The 22,808-nt window shown below is 34.6% G+C and overlaps 1 protein-coding gene across 6 annotated transcripts in view; it reads right to left on the reverse strand.

The window, feature by feature from the left end:
- Positions 1-22,808, reverse strand: part of robo3.S (roundabout guidance receptor 3 S homeolog) — a 239,363-nt gene that overhangs the window by 19,575 nt on the left and 196,980 nt on the right. For 5 of the 6 annotated variants that reach the window (XM_041571320.1, XM_018241662.2, XM_041571322.1 and 2 more), the window contains exons 3-12: positions 22,363-22,520; positions 21,943-22,063; positions 21,706-21,844; positions 21,461-21,588; positions 20,157-20,168; positions 16,196-16,320; positions 13,216-13,387; positions 9,381-9,586; positions 3,873-3,954; positions 2,512-2,680 (exon numbers count right to left, since the gene is read on the reverse strand). In XM_041571320.1, the coding sequence (XP_041427254.1) occupies positions 2,512-2,680; positions 3,873-3,954; positions 9,381-9,586; positions 13,216-13,387; positions 16,196-16,320; positions 20,157-20,168; positions 21,461-21,588; positions 21,706-21,844; positions 21,943-22,063; positions 22,363-22,520 (1,312 nt within the window). The remainder of the gene's footprint in view (positions 1-2,511; positions 2,681-3,872; positions 3,955-9,380; positions 9,587-13,215; positions 13,388-16,195; positions 16,321-20,156; positions 20,169-21,460; positions 21,589-21,705; positions 21,845-21,942; positions 22,064-22,362; positions 22,521-22,808) is intronic. The other variant, XM_041571321.1, reaches the window with a different exon arrangement.

A 22,808-nucleotide genomic window follows, 5' to 3' on the forward strand; every position in this document is an offset into this window, starting at 1 on the left:
AAAAAATATTTATTGATAAGAGTTTTTTGGCTTCTTGTCTAATAAAATGATTGTAGTAGGCGTATATGCACAATGCAGTATAGTACATACTGTTCAATTCCTCACTAAGTCATAGGTAAAAGGCTGCTTTGGACATGCATGTTATGCACTTTATAAAACTACAAAATAGTCCTGTAATATCAGTATTTGCCTAGAAAGTTCCATGCGTAAGCACACAATTTAACCAGTATAACCTTCTTTTATAGAGAAAGAGCAGTAGAGGTTGTCAGGCAGTTTGCACATGATAATGGCATCTTGGTGAGCATGTTGATTCTTCTGCTGGAGAACAAATAACTGTCAGATCATGCTCCTTGATAGTGTATGTGAATAATACTTATATGTGCCTTCAGTGACAGAGAAATCCATACAGATCACTCTTACTGTCTATATGGCAGCACATTTTCATTGCTATCTTTTTGGCTCATCCCTCCTTTCAGTTTGCTGAAGAAAGTGACCTTTTCCATAGAAAAATGTTGAGACACTGCATGATTATCTTTTTAGATATGGCATAGTTTATTCTGTACTAAGTTAAAGTACTAAAAATCATGTTTCGTAACATTGAATCTTTTACACTGGAATTGAATAACGGGAGTAAAATCATGCAGAATAGTATCAGTGCCAGGTTTAACTGAACAGTGATGGTACATTCTTAACATCATAAAAAAACACACTCTAGGCCTCATGTTTATTGAAAACTGAATTATGAGCTTAGGGCTGAAGCCATTATAACTGTTACCAGCTAAAAGGAGCCAACCCTGATAAAGACAAAAAAGCAGCAACAACTACCCCCATGTTTTCTCATGCCTCAAATATAACATAAAGAATGTTATTTACCCTATACTAAACACAGTTAAGCATACAGCGAAGACCAAGTAAAGGAGAAGAAAGAAGAACCATTAGTTTGGTCACATTGTTGGTTGGGAGATACCATAAATCTATGTTTAGTATACATATTAGCCCCCTACCAAGCAAAATTACAGTAAAAATGTTTCAGTTGGGCTAGCTAAAATGTTGGAAACTCCTAATTTCAACCCCAAGCACAAAGGCCAGATATTGTACTATTGATCAACATAAGGACTACAGAGGTCTTAAATATGAGGGAGGGAATTGCTTCTTTTAAGTGCAAAACAGAATATTTAACTGTTAGAATAAGGATCCACTTGCAATAACTATGGCAAATGCTATATACCTATATAACAATATATCTACATAACATGATTGCATTTAGGGTATTTCTAACTGCATCATTAGAATACAGATGCCTTTATGTTCCCCTTTCTGATGCACTGTGTGACACTGTGTAAATTGGTAGCCAAAAACTTTTCCAACAGAACAGAAATCTACATACTATCTACATACTATGTAGATTTTGTAAGAAATTGTGCTTTTTTAAAATGGTACTTCCTTATGAAGAGTGAAAACTACTTGAGGCTCAGTTTTATGATATATTTAGAGGTTAGGTGAATATACCTGTAAATTCTGCATATGTGTTTCTTAACCTCTCTATGATCCAGGCACGGTTTCTGATTTATGGTTTAGTTTCCTTGCCTCAATGTTTGCAAAGAAATTTTCATTGCTTGTTAAACTATTCACCACCTGAGCACTCTATAAATCTCAAAAAATCATCTAAAAAGAGGGATTTAGCTGTCTTTGTGATATACAGTATATATACACCAACACCCTAACAAAATGTGTAAAAATAAAATTAAAAAGGGGGTAGATTTGAGTGTGTAAAAAAAAATGGGTAACTGCTTAGACTCAGCATCACTATTGCAATTTATCATTTGCCAAGTGTACAGTGTAGGCTCAATAATTTATAATGTGAACTTATTTACATTGACAGTTTAGATATAACAGGATTGTAGTGCAAATAGAAACACATCATTAAGCACAAAGAATGAATGGAGGTGCATTTAATGTAAACATAGTTATGGGAAATATTCTTTCCCACTGCAATTGCAGTTATAATAGTTTTTCTTATGCTACATTCCCAATATACAGTCCTATAATCTCTTTAAAATGGACATTCAATTGCTAATGCATTCTGCCAACATGGCAATTGTTTTGTATCAGGGATGTCAATTTGCCCTCAGTGATTTATCACTGCAAGGATTCCACTTTAAAGGTGTACTCCAAATTGGCCAGCTATTTGAGAGGCATGTGAGAAAGACATAATGGAGACTAGCAGCCATCAGTTATCCTGCAGTGGCTATTTTATTTTCTATAATGTAAGAATGATCGCTGCTAGTGTAACATCGATACCTGAGTTAAAATGGAATGTGAAATATACTTGACTGTATGCAGTATGTGCTCAACTGCTGAAAAAGCCAGGAGAGCGTTTGTCATACTGTACTTGATAGCTAATGTGTAGCGCACCCAGGGCTGTCAATATTCTAATACCAAACATTGAAAGAGAAATTGAAATCTTTAAAAACTCTATTTAGTGCAAATGGAGGAAATTCATTTAATTACCTGAATGCTTCGATGATATAGGAGTGAACCTGTGTGTTTCCTGCTTGCGGATTAGGTTGCCATGTTAGAGTAACACTGTTTTTGGTGACATCGGTGACAAGGGGTTTGGAAGGAGATCCACGAAAAAGGCTGGGCTCAGAAAGCTGCACGTGTATCAGAGATCCCTTTTCTAAAGAGATATAAAAGCATTCATTAATATGAATATACTACAGATATAACCATTTCTATATCTACATATCTACATATCTATCTATCTATCTATCTATCTATCTATCTATCTATCTATCTATCTATCTATCTATCTATCTCCAGAATAATTCATAAAGCTTCCCTTACATGCACACATAGCCCCCTGTAGACCTAAAGGTGAAGGGAATATCTTCTACATTCCACTATATTCTATGGTACTGCTATCGCCCTATTTTTCATTAATTAATGGCCGAATATTTACTAGTATACCTATTGCATTTGTGTGATGGAACGGTTAAGGTTTTTTTATTCATTTATTCTATTTTATCTAATTCTTTTTCACTAGAGTGTTATTACTATTGATTTAGCTTGCAGATTCAGCCTTGGATAAGACTCTGTTGGTAAACTGCTATTTGTTTATGTCCTCCCATAGCTGTTCTGTAGATAATACTTTGATATGAATTCAGAAAGAGACAGGGCCTAGTAATATGAGGGCATGTTCTGACACCATTAAGACAAACATAAATCTAAACTTATGGAATCAAGCAAGCATAGCTGTGTAGTCTTAGTGAAAGAAGCAGAAAATAGTCAAAGAAGATATCAAATAAATAGAAATAAATATAAACTTCAAAATAAATAAAAACCATAATCAACTAACCAGAAATAAACACTATTTATTTACATTAATATTCAAAAATAAAATACACACATACTAATTCTCTTCAGCAAAGAATGCTGTAATGTCAAAAGAACAGGGTAATGTAAACAAAAAATCTTTGCCCACATCAAGCAACCCATAGCACTTCATCAGATATTTACTGATCAGTAAATGCTACCTGCTGATTGTTGATATGGGTTACTAAACCAGTAGCAAACTTAAGACCCTTTCTTACATTACTCCCTTTTGACTGCATAGTACAAAGCTATAACTGCAGTAACTTTTCAACAGATGACAGAAGCCAGTTTAGCCACAATATGACATATTAAGTCAGAGTCTAATACATACCAACCAATATATTAGATGTGATCACCATGCAAATAATTGGATAAATGCCTCAGGAATCTAGGCCCTAAGTCACAATATGATCGCTATAAAAATATTTCTAATACATCTATTCCAAATGCACTATAATATATGTTATATTTGACAACATAGCATTAATATGCTTTACCTTGAACTTCAATAAATCCACTCCATGTAGTTTCGCCAGTTGAACTAGTAGCCACACACGTATATACACCCGAATCAGTCACCTAAAATTTTTATCAAATTTAGTATACTATGACAAATGACTATCAAATATAGAAAAAAAATAGCAGATAATAACATAGTGGTAGTTTTTGGTTTGTCAGCTCCATAACCACCCAAAAACATGAGGATATCATAAAAAAAACATTTGCTTTACAGCTAACTGTTTAAAGTGTTTTTTTGTTTTAAATATAATGTTTTGAAAAATGTTTTCTTGTATTATTTTGCATGCAACATTATTTTCTCAATAGTACAGGGAGAACACATTACTCTGCTTGTGACTCATATAGTCAATAAGAAAAGGTATAAAATCAATGATATGGAAAAAAAAATTCATGTAAATGAAGCTTACTAACTTGTATTTGTAATGTAATGTAATATCTGTTGGGAAGGATTGTTGTACAAGTAGGAAATAAAAATAAAGCTTACTTAAACAAAGATTTGATGTTTTAGCATAAAACATCAGTAAAGTAAGGGACATGTGGGACTTTGTTGAAAATTGATCTGCATATTTACATTTATATGTGTATATGAGGGAACTTATTGCTTACTTATGTCAAAATGTTTCCTATAAAGAGCCAGAGAATGACAAAAGCCTATAAGATCACATGTAGTGTGATTGAGTTCAAACAATTCATAAACATCACTGAGCATGACAGTTGAGAACAGCTGACAGTAAATATTTTTTTTTAATCCTTATATTTACCCATAGAAAAAAACACTCTAGTAAGAAAAAGAATAGTTAACAATGCAGCCATTTTGAGTACAGTCATAATAAATCTTTTCTCAAACTTCATTTTGGTGCCTAAGGGGCAGGGTGATTAGTGACTTAACCACAAAGCATCTAGGAAATCAATGAATCAGTTTTGGTCTTATAAAATGAATCCCTTCTGCGCACGTGATACTATTGTGAATTACAATGAGTCATTTAATATAAAATACATTGATTTAATATTTAAACTCATTAAGTCATAAATAGCTTAATGCATACTTACTGTTTAACTGTAATTTAGCATGAAAAACTCTTATTTTAAAAATGCCTTGCCTGCTTGGGTCCATTCCCAGTTGAATCTAATCTTAGACGCTACATACAACTAACTGGCATGAGTGGGTGCCACATGGTTCTCTCCACTTCTTCCCATGAATCATAGCAACCTGATGTAGAATCTTTCCTTAGGGACCATTAACTCATAGTAGTCCTTGAATCCACATGACAACTCTCATTTTTTCTGGGCAAAGAGCCACGGCTGCTATAAAATGATGCTATTAGCTGCACAGGGACACGGTAGTTGCATTAACCTTCTGACTCTTACACAATGAAGGAGCAAAAATAACGTGAAATATTTCACTCCCCACTGACTTTCTGCATCAATTTTTAAGCAAATATTTAGCATGTTGTATAAGAAATTTATGAGTAACCTCCACATTACCTCACAATCCAATTCCAAAGCAGTGCAGAGAAGCAAAATCTACATAAATTTGTGGGGATTAAACAATGCAAGGGCATGCATATAATGCTTATATATTTCTTTTTCTAACTGCAGTATTGTATAGTTCTTTTCAAATTTTACAGCACAGTTGAAAATGTGGAAAGAAAAAAACTGCAGTGCTTAGTTTCAAAAAATATTCCTCTATATCTCAGAAAGCTGCTAATTGTTATATATTACAGTTCAATGAAGAACTATTTCGATTCACAGTAGGATGGAACATCTTGTCACTATATCATTCTATGACATGTCCCTGGAGTATCTTTGACATGATTTAGCTTTCATTTGTGACTTGGGCCATTATAATGTGGAGGTCAGGGCAACATTCTCTTCAAACTGCAATCAGAGGTGTAGCTATATATACATAAAATACACCTGTCATTGTGTATACAGTTCCACTGTGCTGCAATCCATCATAAACCACCATAAATGAAGTGTGGAGCCTCCTGGGATCACACTAACTCTTTCCCTTTTGGTATTATCCTCTTTGATGCTTGTAACCCGCGTATGTGCTAGACTGCATTCTAACAGTGTGAAATGTTTCTTGCCCTAGTGATGATACACATGTCCACGGATACAAGGAACTTCATTCATTAAAACCAGTTTGTTCATGACCTTGTTGACAACAAATATGTCAGAATGGCTTTCATCCCAGGAGGTGGTTTTTAAGGGAAAATATAGGTCCAACACAAAATAGTATTTCAATATATAAAATGTTTTCATAATAGTGATAGCAACATTTGATTAAGGAATATTTACAAGGCAACCATTTGGTTTGGTGGTGTCTGCAAACAAAGTCTTAGCAACATTACTTTATTAAGTAGAAAATACTTCAAGTATATTTGCTAGTAAAATACTGAACTCTGGCTACACATAGACCCACTCCAGAGCGATAATCAAATTACAATAATAAAATTGTCCAGCATGCAAATTATACAGGAAATATAAAGGCATGCAACCCTGCCATGTTTGGTGATTCTGGGTCTACCCCATGTGCCAATGGAGATTATAAACCAACAAACCCAAGCAGATGAGATCTCCTGTAAATAAATGCTTAAGAGAGGCCTCATATGGATTGATGGTCAGTGTGTTAAAATAAATCACAGAAATAGCTGGCTACATTGTATGTTAGCACAGCTTATTGCATAGTTAGTGACTGGGATTAAACACTACCCAAGTGAAAATATTCTTTCTTCCTTATTATTTGTTTATATTGTGCTGCTTTAATATATACCATGTCAATAGATAGTATTCATACAAAAATACCCTATCCTTACACAATTCAACCTATTTTTAGTGATGCATTTTCTTTCAAACTGTGCTTTTACCATGTTGTGATGAAAAAAGAACTGCATTGACTTGAAAGCTATTGAGTCTCACTGCAAATGTATACCAAGGTACCCTGTGCAATGGATTTATCATGGTATATTTCCCCTTTAAAATAGACATAAACAGGCTGAGGTTTTTCCTAGAAGAAAAAGATTCTTGTTGTTTCAAGTTGTTCAGGATTTCACTGGACCAACAAAAATTTGTTCTTTGAGGCTTCTTTGTTTGTTTAAACAAAGTCTTTGAAGGCTGTAAAAGGTTCATGTTCAGATGAGTCACACATCAAACAATCCCAAAACGTGACAGAACATTTCTAATTCAAGGTCTTTATGGTTTGTGGCAGTTTTTACATCTGAAGACATGGGGGGGGGGGTGGAAAATATATTTACAAAGAAAATTTATGAAAAGGGCCAATGTTTACTGAATACATTTAGAAGGCACTTTCCTTAAAGTGAGTCAAGAAAACAGGATATAGAAATAATCCTTTCACAAAATTCCATAAATAATTTTTAGAATTTTATTTAAATTGATCTCTAAAGTTTGTTAGTAACATACTAAATTATTCTAAACAAGGATGTCCAGCCAGAAAATAACTGTTGGTTTCACACAATAAATTACATATCATCTTGGAAGCAATCTACAATAATAAAAAGTATGTGTATGGAATTAGCTCTTATACAAAACAGCTGATTAATCTAAAAAGTAAAATTCAAGGTATGTTTACACTGAAATCATGATTAGCATGCTAGATAAGAGTAAAGATGTGTCTTTATGTACTGTTTTCTTAGTAAAATACCTTAAAATAAACGCATGTAAAATTTCTTAGTAAAATACCTTAAAATAAACGCATGTAAAATTATCTCCAGCAAACGATGTCTTGATTTCTTTTAAAATTTTAATAAAGTTTCCATCAGATCAAGCACTGAACAACACTGAAACCATTTGCAAGTACTGAATTAAATATGTATGCAAGCAACTGTGATAAAAAAAGAGTGCACTCAGAGTTCAAACGTTCCTTCCATATCATGAAAAATGTAGGTTTAAATGCATTAAGTAAAAAAAATATGCAAATACCTATGTTTGATTGTATGATTGTCTGTTCAAGTATGGACAAAAAAGTTGCAGCCACCTTGTTTGTCTAATCGGACCAAGGGATTACTGTACCATAATTTAAGTATAACCTCTCAACACAATGTGACCCTATTGTTTTTCCTATCGGAGGAGGCAGAGGCTACATATAAACAGGATTTTCATTAAGAAAAAAAACAGTTGGTCCAATGGGTCCTATACAAAATGGTTATTTGCCCCTTGTGATTTACTTCAATTACATACATTTGCTTATCCGGGCCCAATGAAAGGTTGTGCAACATTGCAATTAGGGTCACTACATAGGTTGCTGCATGATTGTGGAGTGCTCAACCTGGATAGTATTCACTTTTGAAAGTGCAGGGTGCTTTACCATAAAACCCTGTCTTTGCATGAGTCAGTACAGAAAAACCCAGAAGCACCCCATTATATTAATCAGTGAAAATGATGATTTATTTAGCCCATGAACATTTGCAAAAAGGGCCTTGACAAAGGGCCCAGAGGGGCCCAAAACATTGTCCTTTTTGTTCATGGGCTAAATAAATCACCCTGGCCCGAAACTTTTTGCTGATTTTCGTGGGCTAAATAAATCACCGCTTTCACTAAGCAATTTAATGGTGTGTTTCGAGATTTTTCTGTACTGCATTGGTTGCTGTGATCTCATTCATCATCAATGGTTAACCTATAGAACTACTTTTATATGCCAAGAAACAAGCTTGTGACTTTTTCTCTGTGATTATTTGTTTAAACTATAATATACGGTACTATGCTACCCCAGAATGTAATAGTATTTAACTACAGAGGGAGAAATAAACTATTAAAAATAAATCAACAGCGCAACAACAAAAACATTTGCATTATTCTTTGTATCTCTCCATGATACTTTTTCATAATTTTATATGAAGACTCTCCTTTAAAAGGCACTGTAACCAATTAAATCTCTATTGATTCATATGAAGACTATAGACTGTTTATCATACTAGCATGGTCTATTTCTTCACTTTACAAGAGTTATGACTTGCCTAGTTAATAGCACAACAAAAACAAAATTACATAGCTGAGTGACAGCAAAATATATTGGCTAATTACATGTTAATTATTGGATGCCTGTAGCTTTTAAGGTCAGTGAAGTGGACAGGCTTGGCAATTATATGATCATTCCCTTTCTGCATGCATAAGTTATAGATGTCTGATTGAAATGTTAGGAGATTGTCTGTATACTTCTTATATATGACTGATTATACATATTTGTAGCAAATCATGACTTTTCACATGCTGTAGACAGTAGAAATGTGAATAATTTACTCTTCAATATACTATTCTTCCTTTACTAAGTTAATTAAGAAAGAGGCAAATATATAACAGTGTTTATTCAAAATACCAAATACAAACACAAAACTTACTGGTCACCATGGCAAGTAACCCTAAAGGTTCAAATCAAATCACTCAGGGAATGATCAGGCAGTTCCATGAATAATGCACTATATGCCTCACAACAGATTAGGTGAAAACTTCACTTGGTAAGAACATACCTGTAAATGGGTGATCTGTAAATTTCCACTGTCCAACACTCCAATGCGAGGGTCACTTCCCACAATCCTTTGACCATCTTTGAGCCAATGTATACTTGGCAGAGGATTACCAGATACCTGGCAATGCATCTGCACTGTAGAGTCAACAGCAAGAGTTTGATTGGCTGGTCCTCTACGGATTATTGGAGGAATCTTATCTGATGTTGCTAAAAAAGAAAATAATAATATTTATATAATTTGTGGTAGAAGAAAGACTTTAAAACCTTAGTCTAGTCCTTATATATACCAAATATGGCCATGGACAGCAACCTACTGCTGTCACAATGTTCAGGGATAGAACGCTAACTATGTTTTAAATATATCTGAAGTAATATAGCTTACAGGTAAAGTGTTGCTCATGGGACATGAAAATTGCTGATGACTACTTTTAAAGCCTTTTATTCCAATCAAAAAATGTGTTAGAAGGAAACTGCCAGTGACATATGTTTCCACGCTTCTATTATAGCCCATCCACAATGCACTTCTGATTTCTCATATCTAAGTCACATTACTGCCATACTACAAATGAGTTTGTTTAAGTACTACAGATTTGTCACTTCCATGTTCAAGACTTTTTTGTACACAGGAGAATGTTATCCAGGTTTCTAAAGTTAATGCACATTCAAACTAGAATGTCAACATTTTATAAAATAGTTTTCCAGAGGCAAGGCACAGGAGCACCCATGCTCCAAAAGAATATTGTAAATAAACTTATCAACAGCTAATCTCAGTCAAGCCTCCAGTTATTAAGCCTTCCAGGAATCAGCGCTGTACAACAGGGAGCGCCAACATACCTTGCCCACTTTCCACCAGGTGTGCCTTGAAGCAGGTATGAATCACTTTCCCTTCACCAGAACAAGAATTATATCAGGCAAAGCAATTCAATTTTATAGTACTCTAAACTGAAAATACTTATTGAATCATTTGTCTCTTTTAATTCTGAAATGTACAGATAGTAATCCTCAGATTGCACTATGGAAAACCAAAAAGGCAATTTGGTTGAATTAAAAATTCTATGTGTTTTACTGTCTACCATAAATATAAAAAACACAGCATACCTAATGGAACATGTTCTGATCAATGGTTAATCAACAATTTGCTAAAGCGTTGTTTGTGCTAGGTTTTGCTGCCCTGCAACTCTTTATAAATAATTGATAATCTCAATGGTGTGACAAACTGTCCAGTATACTGCACAAGCAGAGGTGGTAAGAACATATTAATCTGTGCTTCTTGCACACCCTAATTAACTGAAAAGTGATAATAATTTGATGCTAAAAATGCTGAACACTACCAACCAACTAGTATTGCTTTTTTTCTTCATTCAAACACTTCTGAAACAATGTTAATATTGCTTCTAATTTTCAAGTTAGCTTTGTGAAATAAGAGGTGAAACATTCTGCAGTTGGGGTGAAGTAACAGAAGGTGCAAGTTTGACTCTTGCTTTCAAATAAGTGCCCAGTAAATTTTTTTATTTCTTGGATGCCAAAGGTTACCAGACCTGCAGCAAACTTTTATTACCCACCCCCATAGTTTGATTTTAAAAGAAAAATAATATAATTAAAAACAGGGTTTAAGTAAAGGATAAAGTGACAATTTGTTAGCAAAAATGTAGTTACAGCTACAGTTTCCTTTATTGTAGAAACTAATATTTACTTCTATTCAATGGCTGGCTTGCAGCTACAATTATTTCTAAAATCACCCTGTTTTATATAGTTTTGCCCGTTGGCTGTGGCTGGTTTTATTGCAGATCAATACATTTGACTTTGCCTATTGCTGGAAGGTTTGTTCTGACACTAAAAGATGATTTAGAATAATAGCCTTATTGAGCGGACAGGAAACAAAGATAAGACACTTTGTGGTGTTGACAGAATAAAAGGACATCTTTTTGCTAGACCTATTTTTTAAATTAGGCATGCAATGTCAGGCTGAAAACAACCAGGCATCAGAAGCATCTAGGTACATTATATTGTTGAGAATACAAAACACAATTTTATCAGCACTCACAGGATGTCAGATTAAAAAACATCCAATTTTATTGTATAAATAAAGCATTTTTGTTCTAAACTATATCCTGTGAGTACCATTATTTGTACACATTATTTGCTTTTTATCTTCGGCTACCTATGGAACATTATGGATATATGATTTTAATAAAAGCCAGTACCACATACATGGTATCGACAGGCATGTTCTTAGCTGACCTGGCACTAACTCATATGGACATATGCAGGCATACATCCTGATTAAAACTGGATAAAGACTGGTAACGTTAAACAAATTATGTTAGAATGACACAACTGAATAATAAGAAAAATTTATTTAAAAAATAATTGCAGTTATGACCAACCAACCCACTTCTGATACTCATTCTCTTTTCCTACTAATAAAGGATCAGAGCTCACCAATCCTTGAGTGAATGTCATAAATAACACTGTGCCTTTCCCAGACATTCCTGAATTCCAATGCTCTAATAGCACAGAGTACTTCTGAATAGAATTACCACCCATTCTGTAAACAATGAGCATTTTCTAATGATCATTTCCATCCAGTAAAAGTCCAACCACTTGAAAGATATCCACTTCACTTTTGTTTAAAGCTTAAGGGGTTATTTACTAAACACCAAATTCAAAAATCCAGAAAAATTTGTGTTTTTTTTTTCTAAAATAGGATTTTTTTTAAAAAATCACAAATTTTTCAGAATTTATTAAACCACGAGGATGGAAAAGTCCGAATCAGAAAATCCGGCATCTCAGACCTGTTAAAGGTTTCATATTAGTCAATGGGAGAAGTCCCAATGATTTTTTGATGTGCGCTGGGTTTGGTACAATACCCCGAAGTTTTCGAGCAAAAAAGCATAAGAAATAAGAGTTTTCGGGTGAAAAATCCCAAAAAATCGTGAAAATCAGATTTTTTCCCGCAAAGCAAATTTTCAGGAAAATAATAAATAAGCATAAAAAACCTGAGCGGATTTGATCGGAGTTTGTAGAAGAAAATGTTGAGATAAAACTGGACTTTGATAAATAATCCCATAAATGTTTGTTTTACTGTATGTGAACGCTAACATATTATGCTTTATCAACAGTTTTCTTGCCTTTCAACGTCTCAAAGAAGACTCCAATGGAAATTTATGCTAATTACTCCTAATAAAAATATAATGCGGTTTCAGTATCTGGCATTTCTCTAAAAGTGAGTTGGGGGGGGGGTTGGTTCAGTTATTATAGGATCAAACACTCACACATTGGCATAAGTGCCAGAGACACTATAATCTTAAAGGGGAGCCAACAATATGTGACAAAAACCAAAATGTATTTGCAAATCTATTATAAGAATAAAAATGCAATGATCATCTGTTTGACTTTAACAAACAACAGTACACATTCTGTTAAGTGAAAGAATAAATATATTTTTAGCAATTTAAGTGGGTTGTGGTAAAATGCCTGACTAGATGTCCTTATTTAAATGCATGGTTGTCACAACAATAAGTGACATATGGATGTTCCTATATTTCTAGTTTATATTTTAGTGTGCTTATTTTAACACTATAAAGCTAAAATTTGATTTCACCCAATGAGCAATATCGAATTGAACCAAAATAAAGAAAAACATTTATTATTCCAAAGGATTTAAATTCGTAAAAATAAAGGATCACTGAGCTATTGTCAAAAACATCTTTCCAATACAATTCTAAAAATATTATATACAGTACCACAGACTGCTTTCAAACATTGCTGAAATGTGGCCAAGATGCATATATGTAATAAAAATGTGCCTTATTATGTCACAATTTATTTCTTACCGTCTTCAACTTCCAGTAGAGCCTTTGCTAAGATACTTCCAGCCACACTAATGGCTTGGCACATGTAGTACCCTGAGTCTCCTGTCTGAACATCAATTATGGTCAGTTCTCCACTTGGAGAGACAGAAAAACGTCCCACTGTTTGGGGGGGCTGGCTTGGGAAAAGAAGGATCTGTTGGAATAAATGATAACACATATATTTACTTATACAATTTCCATCAAAATAAAAAACACAGATTTGGTAATCTATACAACAAACTAATAAATAAGTGGCCATAGTATCACCTAATAAAAGGACATCTGCGTGTCAGGATTTGAACCCGCCCGTGTGTGCTGTAAGCACAAGTGATTGTGCTTACAGCACACACGGGCGGCTTCAAATCCTGACACGCAGATGTCCTTTTATTAGGTGATACTATGGCCACTTATTGATGTAAAAGGGAAACATTAAACAGTAAATCTTGGTGTTATACTGCCTACATTGTTCCCAAAAAGAATGGAGAGATAAAAGCTCTAAATTCAGTGTAAGATACCAGACAATAGCATTCATAACAGAGCCATTCACTAACCACAATCTGTTATCTGTTTTGAATTCTTCTTTAAAAAGCTTTATAATTCCATACTTTGCTGGGCACTATGGTTTACACACACTGAGCTGGTATCACACACTTGTAAATGCACACACAGACACATTCATATATAAAAAGGCTGAAGTTGCTCATCAGACAGAAAATACTCCCGACATAAATCACGTTTATAAAAAAAATAAAATAAATGTGCTGTTATAACGGGCTTCATTAAGCGAACAGGCCCAACACTAATTTATTAATTCCTCAGGTCACACAACTATTTGTACTTTATTGTTGGATAAACAAGGACTGGTTTACTTAGGAGTGCTAGAGTTAGAGCGGTTGTTTACTTAAGTGTATCTCATTGTAAAAGGTGCATACCAGACTTGATTAAAAGCGCATGCTGAGCACAGTCCTTTACCCATGGCTTTTAGGTTATTTTTTATGTAGACATATTTAATGGTAAGGTAAATAGTCTGGATTCAAGTCAGGGCTTCATGAAATAAACTTTTCATCTTCATAACTAAACCTCAAGCATCACTTAGGTTAATTGGTAAAATAGTGCATGTACAAGAAAATTAGATGAGTTGTTTTTTGAAGCTGTGTATATGACCTTTATTAAATAAAAGGAACACCTAAGTTCACATCCCTTCAATAAACATAGGCCAAAGAATCATAGCTGCTTCTTGGGTGGTTAATCTATAATGTGACCTAGGAACAACCTCTAGCTTTTTGGTCACTAAGCTAAGCATGGATAGATGTTCAATTGGGAGTATTTTTCTTAGAAAATGTAATACATAAACATTCTTTTCTAATGCTAAGAGAGTTTAATGTGTGACCTTCAACTGATACAATACAGGCATTCCCCATCTGCTGAGTGTGCTTGCCTCCATGAGCCCACCTTCTTATTACTTCCATACAATAAACCAGCTAGAATTTTACTTCATTCAAGAACATTAATTCCATACAGTACATAAAAGGTTTCCTGGGTTGTATTGTATTACATATTTGTTTTGCACACTCCTCACTGAATGTAGAAATGTTCAAGATGTATATTAACTACACCTAGTCAAGATGAAAAGATATCTGTGATCTCATATTAAAATAGAAGTACGTCCATCTAAGAACCCTTAGAATGCAGAAGATAAGGGGTTACATTGAAACATTTTACACTGCTTTGGAAATTCAAATTTAAGAATGTTACACGGGGGGGGGGCACAGAAGTAGGGCACAGAACTGTTTTCTTTCTAATATTGAAGCATTTGTTCCTGTAGGTCAGTGATTCCCAACCAGTAGCTCGTGAGCAACATGTTGCTCTCAGGGTCCTCAAAGCAGGTGCTTATTTTTGTAATCCAGGCTTGAAAGCATGTTTTAATTGCATAAAAACTAAGTGTAGTGCCAAGTAGAGCCTATTGCAGGCTGCCAGTTCACATAGGGGCTACCAAATAGCCAACCACAGCCCTTATTTGGCACCCCAAGGGACTTTTTCATGCTTGTGTTGCTCCCCAACTGTTTTTACATTTGAATGTGGCTCACAGGTGAAAAAGGTTAGGTACCACTGCTGTAGGTTCTTCAAGTTGGTCTCTTTTTAGTAATCTGTCTCACTTCCCTTAAAATTTTTCAAAGCACCAGGTTAAACTAAAGCTCTGTATAAATATGTCAGAGCTACATAAATAAATAATGATTGTTCTGATGTATGCTGAAGCTTGACAATCTTCAGAACACTAGATACAGCTGTATTACAACTCCCAGCAACCCAAAAAATGCCATCAAGGGGTTACAGAAGAAGTAGTTACTGAACATTGAATGTGATGCTCCTTGCTCCTGATATTCAGCACTTTTACAGTTACTGATCTTCAAGGGAGTTAAAGTGGTAAATCACTGAAACATTATATAGAACACAGACAAGATTTAATCATTAGGGATCATAAATCAAACAATTCTTGTTTTCAAAGCAAACATGGATGTCAGGGTAAAGGTTTCCTCGGGTGCTCTGACCTGCCATTTTAATCAGCTAACCTGTACTCCCCCAGTGCTCATTAATCAAATTGCCAGAAAAGCTATTAACTGAAGCTGTCTATTGATCGTTGCCTCCTATATACAGATGTGGAAAGCTTGATATGGATAAGGAAGCAAAATTTTCATTTTACTGATTCAGATCTCAATGAAACCCTTGTTTGCTTGTTACCTGTAGAGTTTAAAAAGGCTGCATTTTAATATACACTGGTATTCATTATTGCATCAAAACTGTAGCTTATTTCCTGCTGTGGAACACATATTAGAAATCATGGATTTTTTTTCTGATGTTTTAAATTTGCACATTTTTTATATATAGGCCATTGTCTTTATATCATAATGCAAACCAATTAATGAAATTATGTCTGTTTTTATTTCTTTGCAGCTACACTCACCTGACTTCCTTCTTTCTGCCAGAATACAGCGGGTGGTGGATTCCCTTTGGTTTCACACTGGAATGTCACAGTACGTCCTTGAACTACTATTTGGTCTCGTGGTCGGGTGACCAGTTGTGGAGGCACTGGAAGTTATTGATTCATGGAAAACAATATTTAAAATTAGACAAAATTCATAAACGATACAAGCAAATAATGATAATTTTAGGGAGAAATAGGGAGTAACGGAATAGTTAAAAGGATAGAAGAAAGACAAAGTAACACCATTGAGAGGAAGACAACTCAAAACGATATACAATGGGAAAAGACGTAAAGAAAATAAATGCTGCAATTATATTATGCATGAATAGAGAAATCTGCATGGAGGTAAGAAAGGTAAGAAATACAAATGTTGTTTGCTGTGCTATGACTGGAATACTATACAAAAAATTGCATTATAGGAACTAGTAAAGAAGTAGATTTGCTTATGATGCTTCACAGCCTCCCTCTCTCTTTGAGTTATCAACATATTAACCATAAGACTTTTTTTTAGAAGGCCTTTAAAGTATTTCTGTGAAATCAGACACTAATTGAGTGATTCAGATCTGCTATTTCTTATGCTGATGATAGCAGATTCCTCTTTAATGAACATATGGATTAATCCATACATGGACTGATGAATGCTCAGTAAGCCAACTGGAAACTTGGAGAGGAAAAGATGCACGGGTGTTTAATTGTTATTGAATTCCATAGTGTAGTGTACGACACACAGCAAGTCATTAACTTATACTGTAATTGCTTTTTTTTAGAGGATAACAGAAAATTAACCTTAAAATTATGTGCAGATTTATTTGAAGGTTTTTTGAAGACTGCAAAAACCACCAACCATGTTACAAAGGCATCTGTCTCATCATATTTAAATGTACTGTATATTTACTTACTTACAGAGAGGATGTTTTTGACTGAATACAAATACTGCATGTGAGTTGCAAAAATTTATGATTTTGTATGGCTTTAAACAGAAATAAAAATTCTGAAATGACAGTCTACACTGCTGGACTATGGGCAGTCCTAAATGTATATATACATTTAACCATTATTTAATAACTAATGGGACAGTTATTTTATGGTTCAATAGCAACGCTACATTTTAGAATGGGAATTCAAAATTAAGAACCTGCTTTGAGGCCACTGGAAGCAACATCCAAGGGATTGGTGAGCAACATGTTTTTCGTGAGCCACTGGTTGGAGATCACTGCCTTAGAGGGTCAGGACTCTCATAAAAGTAGCAGGTCTGAGATTGAACAAATGAACAAGAAAAGGCAAGCCAAGAAGCAAATGAGACAGAATTGACCTGTCTGTAGTCACACATCTGGCATAAACTAGCATAATGTAAATGTAAAGCTTGGAATACTATGTTGTATACTATACTTGTTGTAGTCAATGAAAAGCCATTCTAAGCATATTTACTGTACATTAATAATTCCTTGACTCAGCCAACATGACATGTACCGGTCACTTGTTCAAAGACCAACACTCAAGAGAAGGAATGTTCTGTGCAGCCAGTATGCTGTTCCTTCATGCTTTATGGTCTATTTAAGGCAAAAACTACAGAAAAAACTACAGCTGGAATATTTGCAACAGAAGGTTGTATTATTAACTGTATCCCTATACTGCACTGGTTACTCTCTTATACTATGAACATTTTTGAGACCTTTTAAAGTTATATTTTGCTATAAAACCTGCTCTTTGTTGTCCCCATGCACCTTGCTTGTTGCTTCAAAGAGCATAAAGGAATCAACTTTAAAAAATATTTTTTTAACTAATAAAAGAAAACTTAATTCTAAGTAACCTTGTAATATAAATTCATTACAAGTTTTCTATGGTTTTTACATTATTTCTATTTCTATTGAAAGCAGTGTTTGTGTCCCTTTCTATTCTCTGCCTTGGCGGCTCTGGCTTTTGAAACAATGTAACACTAGCCAAACAGATTGGCTTTTGTAACATTTTTCAAAAAGTAACATCCAGGAGTTAAGTTTTAAAGCATACTGTAAAGTTGCTTATAATTGAGGTTGACAGGCCCTTTAAAAGAGCCATAATATGTAAGTATGATAAGTCAGATAGCCAGATTAAGGATACTCAGGTATCAGGAAACTTGCTTGAGGGTATAACCTTTTCGGGTTTCCACCACTTCAAACAAAACAGTTGAGAAGATGTGAATGTGACCCAAGACATAAGATCTGGGCAGTTTTTATTCCTGCACAGAAGCAGCTGATAAGAAATGCTGGTTGCATAGAGGCAGGAGATTGACTTGTATTAGCTGTCTGGTTAAAGTATGACAAAATAGACAGTGGGAGAATATGATATTACAACAGATGCACAGCTGTTAGAATTTCCCACTGAGCTAAAAGTATTACAGTTTACCCCTTACTTACTTGGGCATTCTTTTTATCTAATTACTACCAATTGTTACATAACACCAAAGAGCTGCAATAAACAGATGCAAAGTGCAAATATCTGCAATGGTACTATTATTATTATTATTAATAAAATAATACCTGCTTTTATAAATTAATTATTTTGCAACCCTATCTCTGAATTTACAGACTGGAACTATTTTTTAATAAATTGAGTAACAACAAATAAGAACAAGTATAAGAAAGTTAAATCTACTGTAGGAGACATTTCTTTGATACACATTTTGACATGAATTCTCCCTGAAACAGATGCTTCTGGTCTGTATATAACTAGTAAGAGATGAACCTCTGGGTTCTAGATTTGTTGTAGAAAAATGATTTCTGATCTTGGCCAAATAAGAGGTATCATTCAGGAACAGCTCTAGATCACATAATTCATGATTAATTAAGCTCAGAATTTATACAGAATCAGCTAGTTATTACCCAGCTGAGCTTGGGTTTTCCAGGTGAAATGTATAAGAATTGCCTCCCACCTTAGAATGAAAGATTTAGATGGAAGTAAACAACATTAGTGCAATTCCCACTGAAATTGTATTTAATTATATTGTTAATTGTGGTCAGGTCACTGGAGGCAAAACAATGAAACAACATTTTAGGCTGTGCTGTTTTATTTACATGTGTACAGGCACAATTTAGTAGCACTGGCACCTACATAAACAAAAATTATTAATCCCTCTTTGAAAATACTTTAAGCTTTACAATGCTGGCAACATGTTTCAGGAAATTCAACAAGGCTGCATTACTCACAATTTGTCCAGATGGCCTGCACATTCGGGACACATGCAGATCTTGCAAATCACGGCAATTTGGCCAAATGCATGCATGCTCAACTTGAACATATAACCAAAAATAAAGTCATAAAATAGCCCTGTCTTGGACTAGCACTTGGGTGATGTTCTTGCTTAGAAAATCCAAAGGAGCAGCCTATGATCAGCTCTGGAGAACTTTGCTGCAAGTAAATCTATAGAGGAAAGCAGGGACACTCCTAACTGCCAGGAAGCATGCTGAAAACAGCAACATTTACAGCTTAAAATCCCCAAATTAGTTCTACCCATATCTTATCATGGTGCAGGAAGGATCTTGAGTAGAGCTTCAGGGAACTTCACTACTCTCAAAAGAACAACAGAGCTCAGTATTATAATTATTAAGAGGCATCAGAGGATCCTGCCAGTGTAGGTGCCAGTATCTCAGACAGTCTATTGTTATTTATTTAGATGTAAACTTTCATTTCACATTATGGTTACATGTATTAGAAATGAAAGTACCATAGCAAAACTTAATTGTTCTTGAAAGTACTCGATATTATTTAATTACATGTAAATAGATACAATGTAAAGAAAAAATTTAAGGTAACTAACTGAACAAGTCAGTTGCTTGGATTCCTGCCTCATTTACACATTTTCAGGGGAATAGCACCATTAAAAGAACATGCACCAGACAATGCTTTCTGAAGCCTGTATCCCTAGCAGCCAGCATGCATGTAATGAGATGGAATGGATACTTACAAAATGGGCCAACTGGAACAACGAGAAAAATAAAAATAAAAAAGAATAAGCATGAAATGAATTGACTGAATGAAAATTGCTGTTAATGCATTCAATGACAATATGACAACAAACACTAAACAATTAAATGAATATATGTTTATGATTCAAGTTATACTGTATCTACTTACTACACTATGACATAAATGAGGATGCCAGTTAGATGAAAAATGGATGAAAGACTCTGGTATATTTTACATTAATTTTTTCCTTAAAACATATCTTGCCTTGTAAGATAAAAAGCTAAAAACCCTCCATGAATATAACTGTAATTGCACTTTGACCACTAGGGGAGCTGTAGAACTGTAAAGCTTTCCTCAGCAGATACAAGCAATTAATTGGCTCCCAAAGTATATATGTGTATATATGAGATTTGCAGATATGGAAAGGCATGTCCTCTGAATTGTTGTGCCCTCACAATTAAACAGATTGAACACTTCCCGCCATATCTTTCATAATACATATTTGCAAACAAAACTAACACCTTCTGCATAGCGATCAATATTTAAGTAAATCTCTCATTACTCGAGGCAAAGTGTATATGTGAGTCAATATATAAACAAAACAAGTTTAAAAAAGAAAAGAGACTGAATAATTAGCAATTGCAGGATGCTGCACCCCACTCCGAATCTTTATCTGCCATAAGTAGTACCTCTCCCAGTACCCCCCTTCCTTCTGAATTGCTGGTTAGTAAACCAGGCTCTACAAATAAGCATGTTAATCAAAAATCACTAGGATGCTTATGAATAACAATTTGAAATGTTTAGTAAAAAAAAACCCTTCAGGCACCTGTGCCCTCTACGTGAGTCTAGCATAGTCTGTCATACTATAAAATTCCCCTTAACAGTACATTAAAATGATATAAATGATCTCTTTATGTATACTGGGAAAGAGTGGCTCATTGGTGAAGCTTTTTAGTACTGATTCCTCTGTCACTTAATCTTCCTAGCCCCAGGCAAAAAACTTATATTTTAAGCTCTATGGGAAAGAGATTTGGCAAGCCTGAAAAATTCCCTGCATATGAGTAGCAGATAATAAAGTGTAATTATAGCAAAACATTGACATTTATCACTTTACCATGATCACCCTCCAAAAAAACTGCAACATTTTATAAAAGATTTAAACATACATAATGCTGATTTTGCTAGTGTGTTACATTTTGCTGGAAAAATATCCTTAATGATGAATGGTTAGGCAACATTTTTGTTTTTTTAACCAATCATAAGGTATAAATACGAGCTACACTAAGGAACGAAAAATCTTACCATGAACGCCAAGTGATCCTGAAGCCTCTGATTTGCCAACACTATTTTCAGTGATACAAGTGTAAGTTCCTTCATCATCAGCACTCACCCGGGAGATCCGCAGTGTATTGTCATTAAGGATTTCATACCTTATAATACAGAATTTAGGTTAGCTGATAAGGCAACACAAGCTTGTTGCATAGTACTGACTGGATAGAACTGACTATGTGTTAAAGATGTGTGTCTGCTAACCCCTGGTGCCTTACCTCCCCCGTGGTAGTTCTCCTTCTTCCTTACGCCAGCGAGCAGTAGGCACAGGATCACCCTGAACTTCACAGTTAAAATCCACCATATCATCTGCTAGAACAACTTGGTTTATGGGCCTTCTAATAAATGTGGGACGTTCTGTTAATGGAATAAAAGGAAATTATATAAATTTACAAAAGATACTACTAGAAATAGTAGATATAATTATTCTTCCATTGATGTTGTGACAAACATACCAAAGACCACAAGCTGAGCAGGTTCGCTATCTCGTTCTCCCACCATGTTCGTAGCCACGCAGATGTACCTGCCCGCATCACTTTTTCTTGTATTGGAAATCATTAGTTTTCCACCTCGAATCTAACAGATGGTACAAGAAATAAGTTGAGAAAAATTTCTCAAACACTTTTTGAAACTTCTCAATAAATAGCGCGTAGCATAGCCTCTAGCCATTACAAAAATGACTAATGAATGAAAAGTAGCAAATGGTATATTTCGTGGTTGTTCCTTATAGTTGGGACATCTGTCTAGATTTCACCTATAGTTATTTTTATGTCACTTTCTGCAATTTGACTAGAGAGAGTCATAGAGCTTGAATATATTCTCCATTGATAATGTATTGACGGGGTAACAATTTTAGCACACTGCAGCCTACTTACTGTGATGCGTTCGTCTTTGTCACTTATGCGCATATTATCTTTTTTCCAGGAAATAGTGGGTTCAGGGTGACCTCTGGGTGGGATACATTCCATAACTGCTGGTTCTCCTGCTGCTACTACCACATCATTGGGAGTTTGACGAAAATCATCTCTTAATACTGAAAGAGACAAGTTCAATAAATTGTTATGGAGTTATCATTTATTGTTTTGCTTACAGGTCACCTTCATACTTTCTGTTTGTTTGATACATTTGATGTGTCAACTAACTATGAAGCTTTGGCCCATTTCATCAGCAACTCATTTCTATTCTAGATAAGACAGATTATTTTAATTTAAGGTTTGACAGCTTTGGAAAACAGAAACTCTAAAGACAGCAAGGAACCATCAAATAAAGCTATTCTCTTGTCTGCTGAACCGTCAATCATCAGCCTTGTTTTACAGCCCAG

This window comes from Xenopus laevis, chromosome 7S, assembly GCF_017654675.1.
Source record: "Xenopus laevis strain J_2021 chromosome 7S, Xenopus_laevis_v10.1, whole genome shotgun sequence".
Classification (NCBI taxonomy): domain Eukaryota; kingdom Metazoa; phylum Chordata; class Amphibia; order Anura; family Pipidae; genus Xenopus; species Xenopus laevis.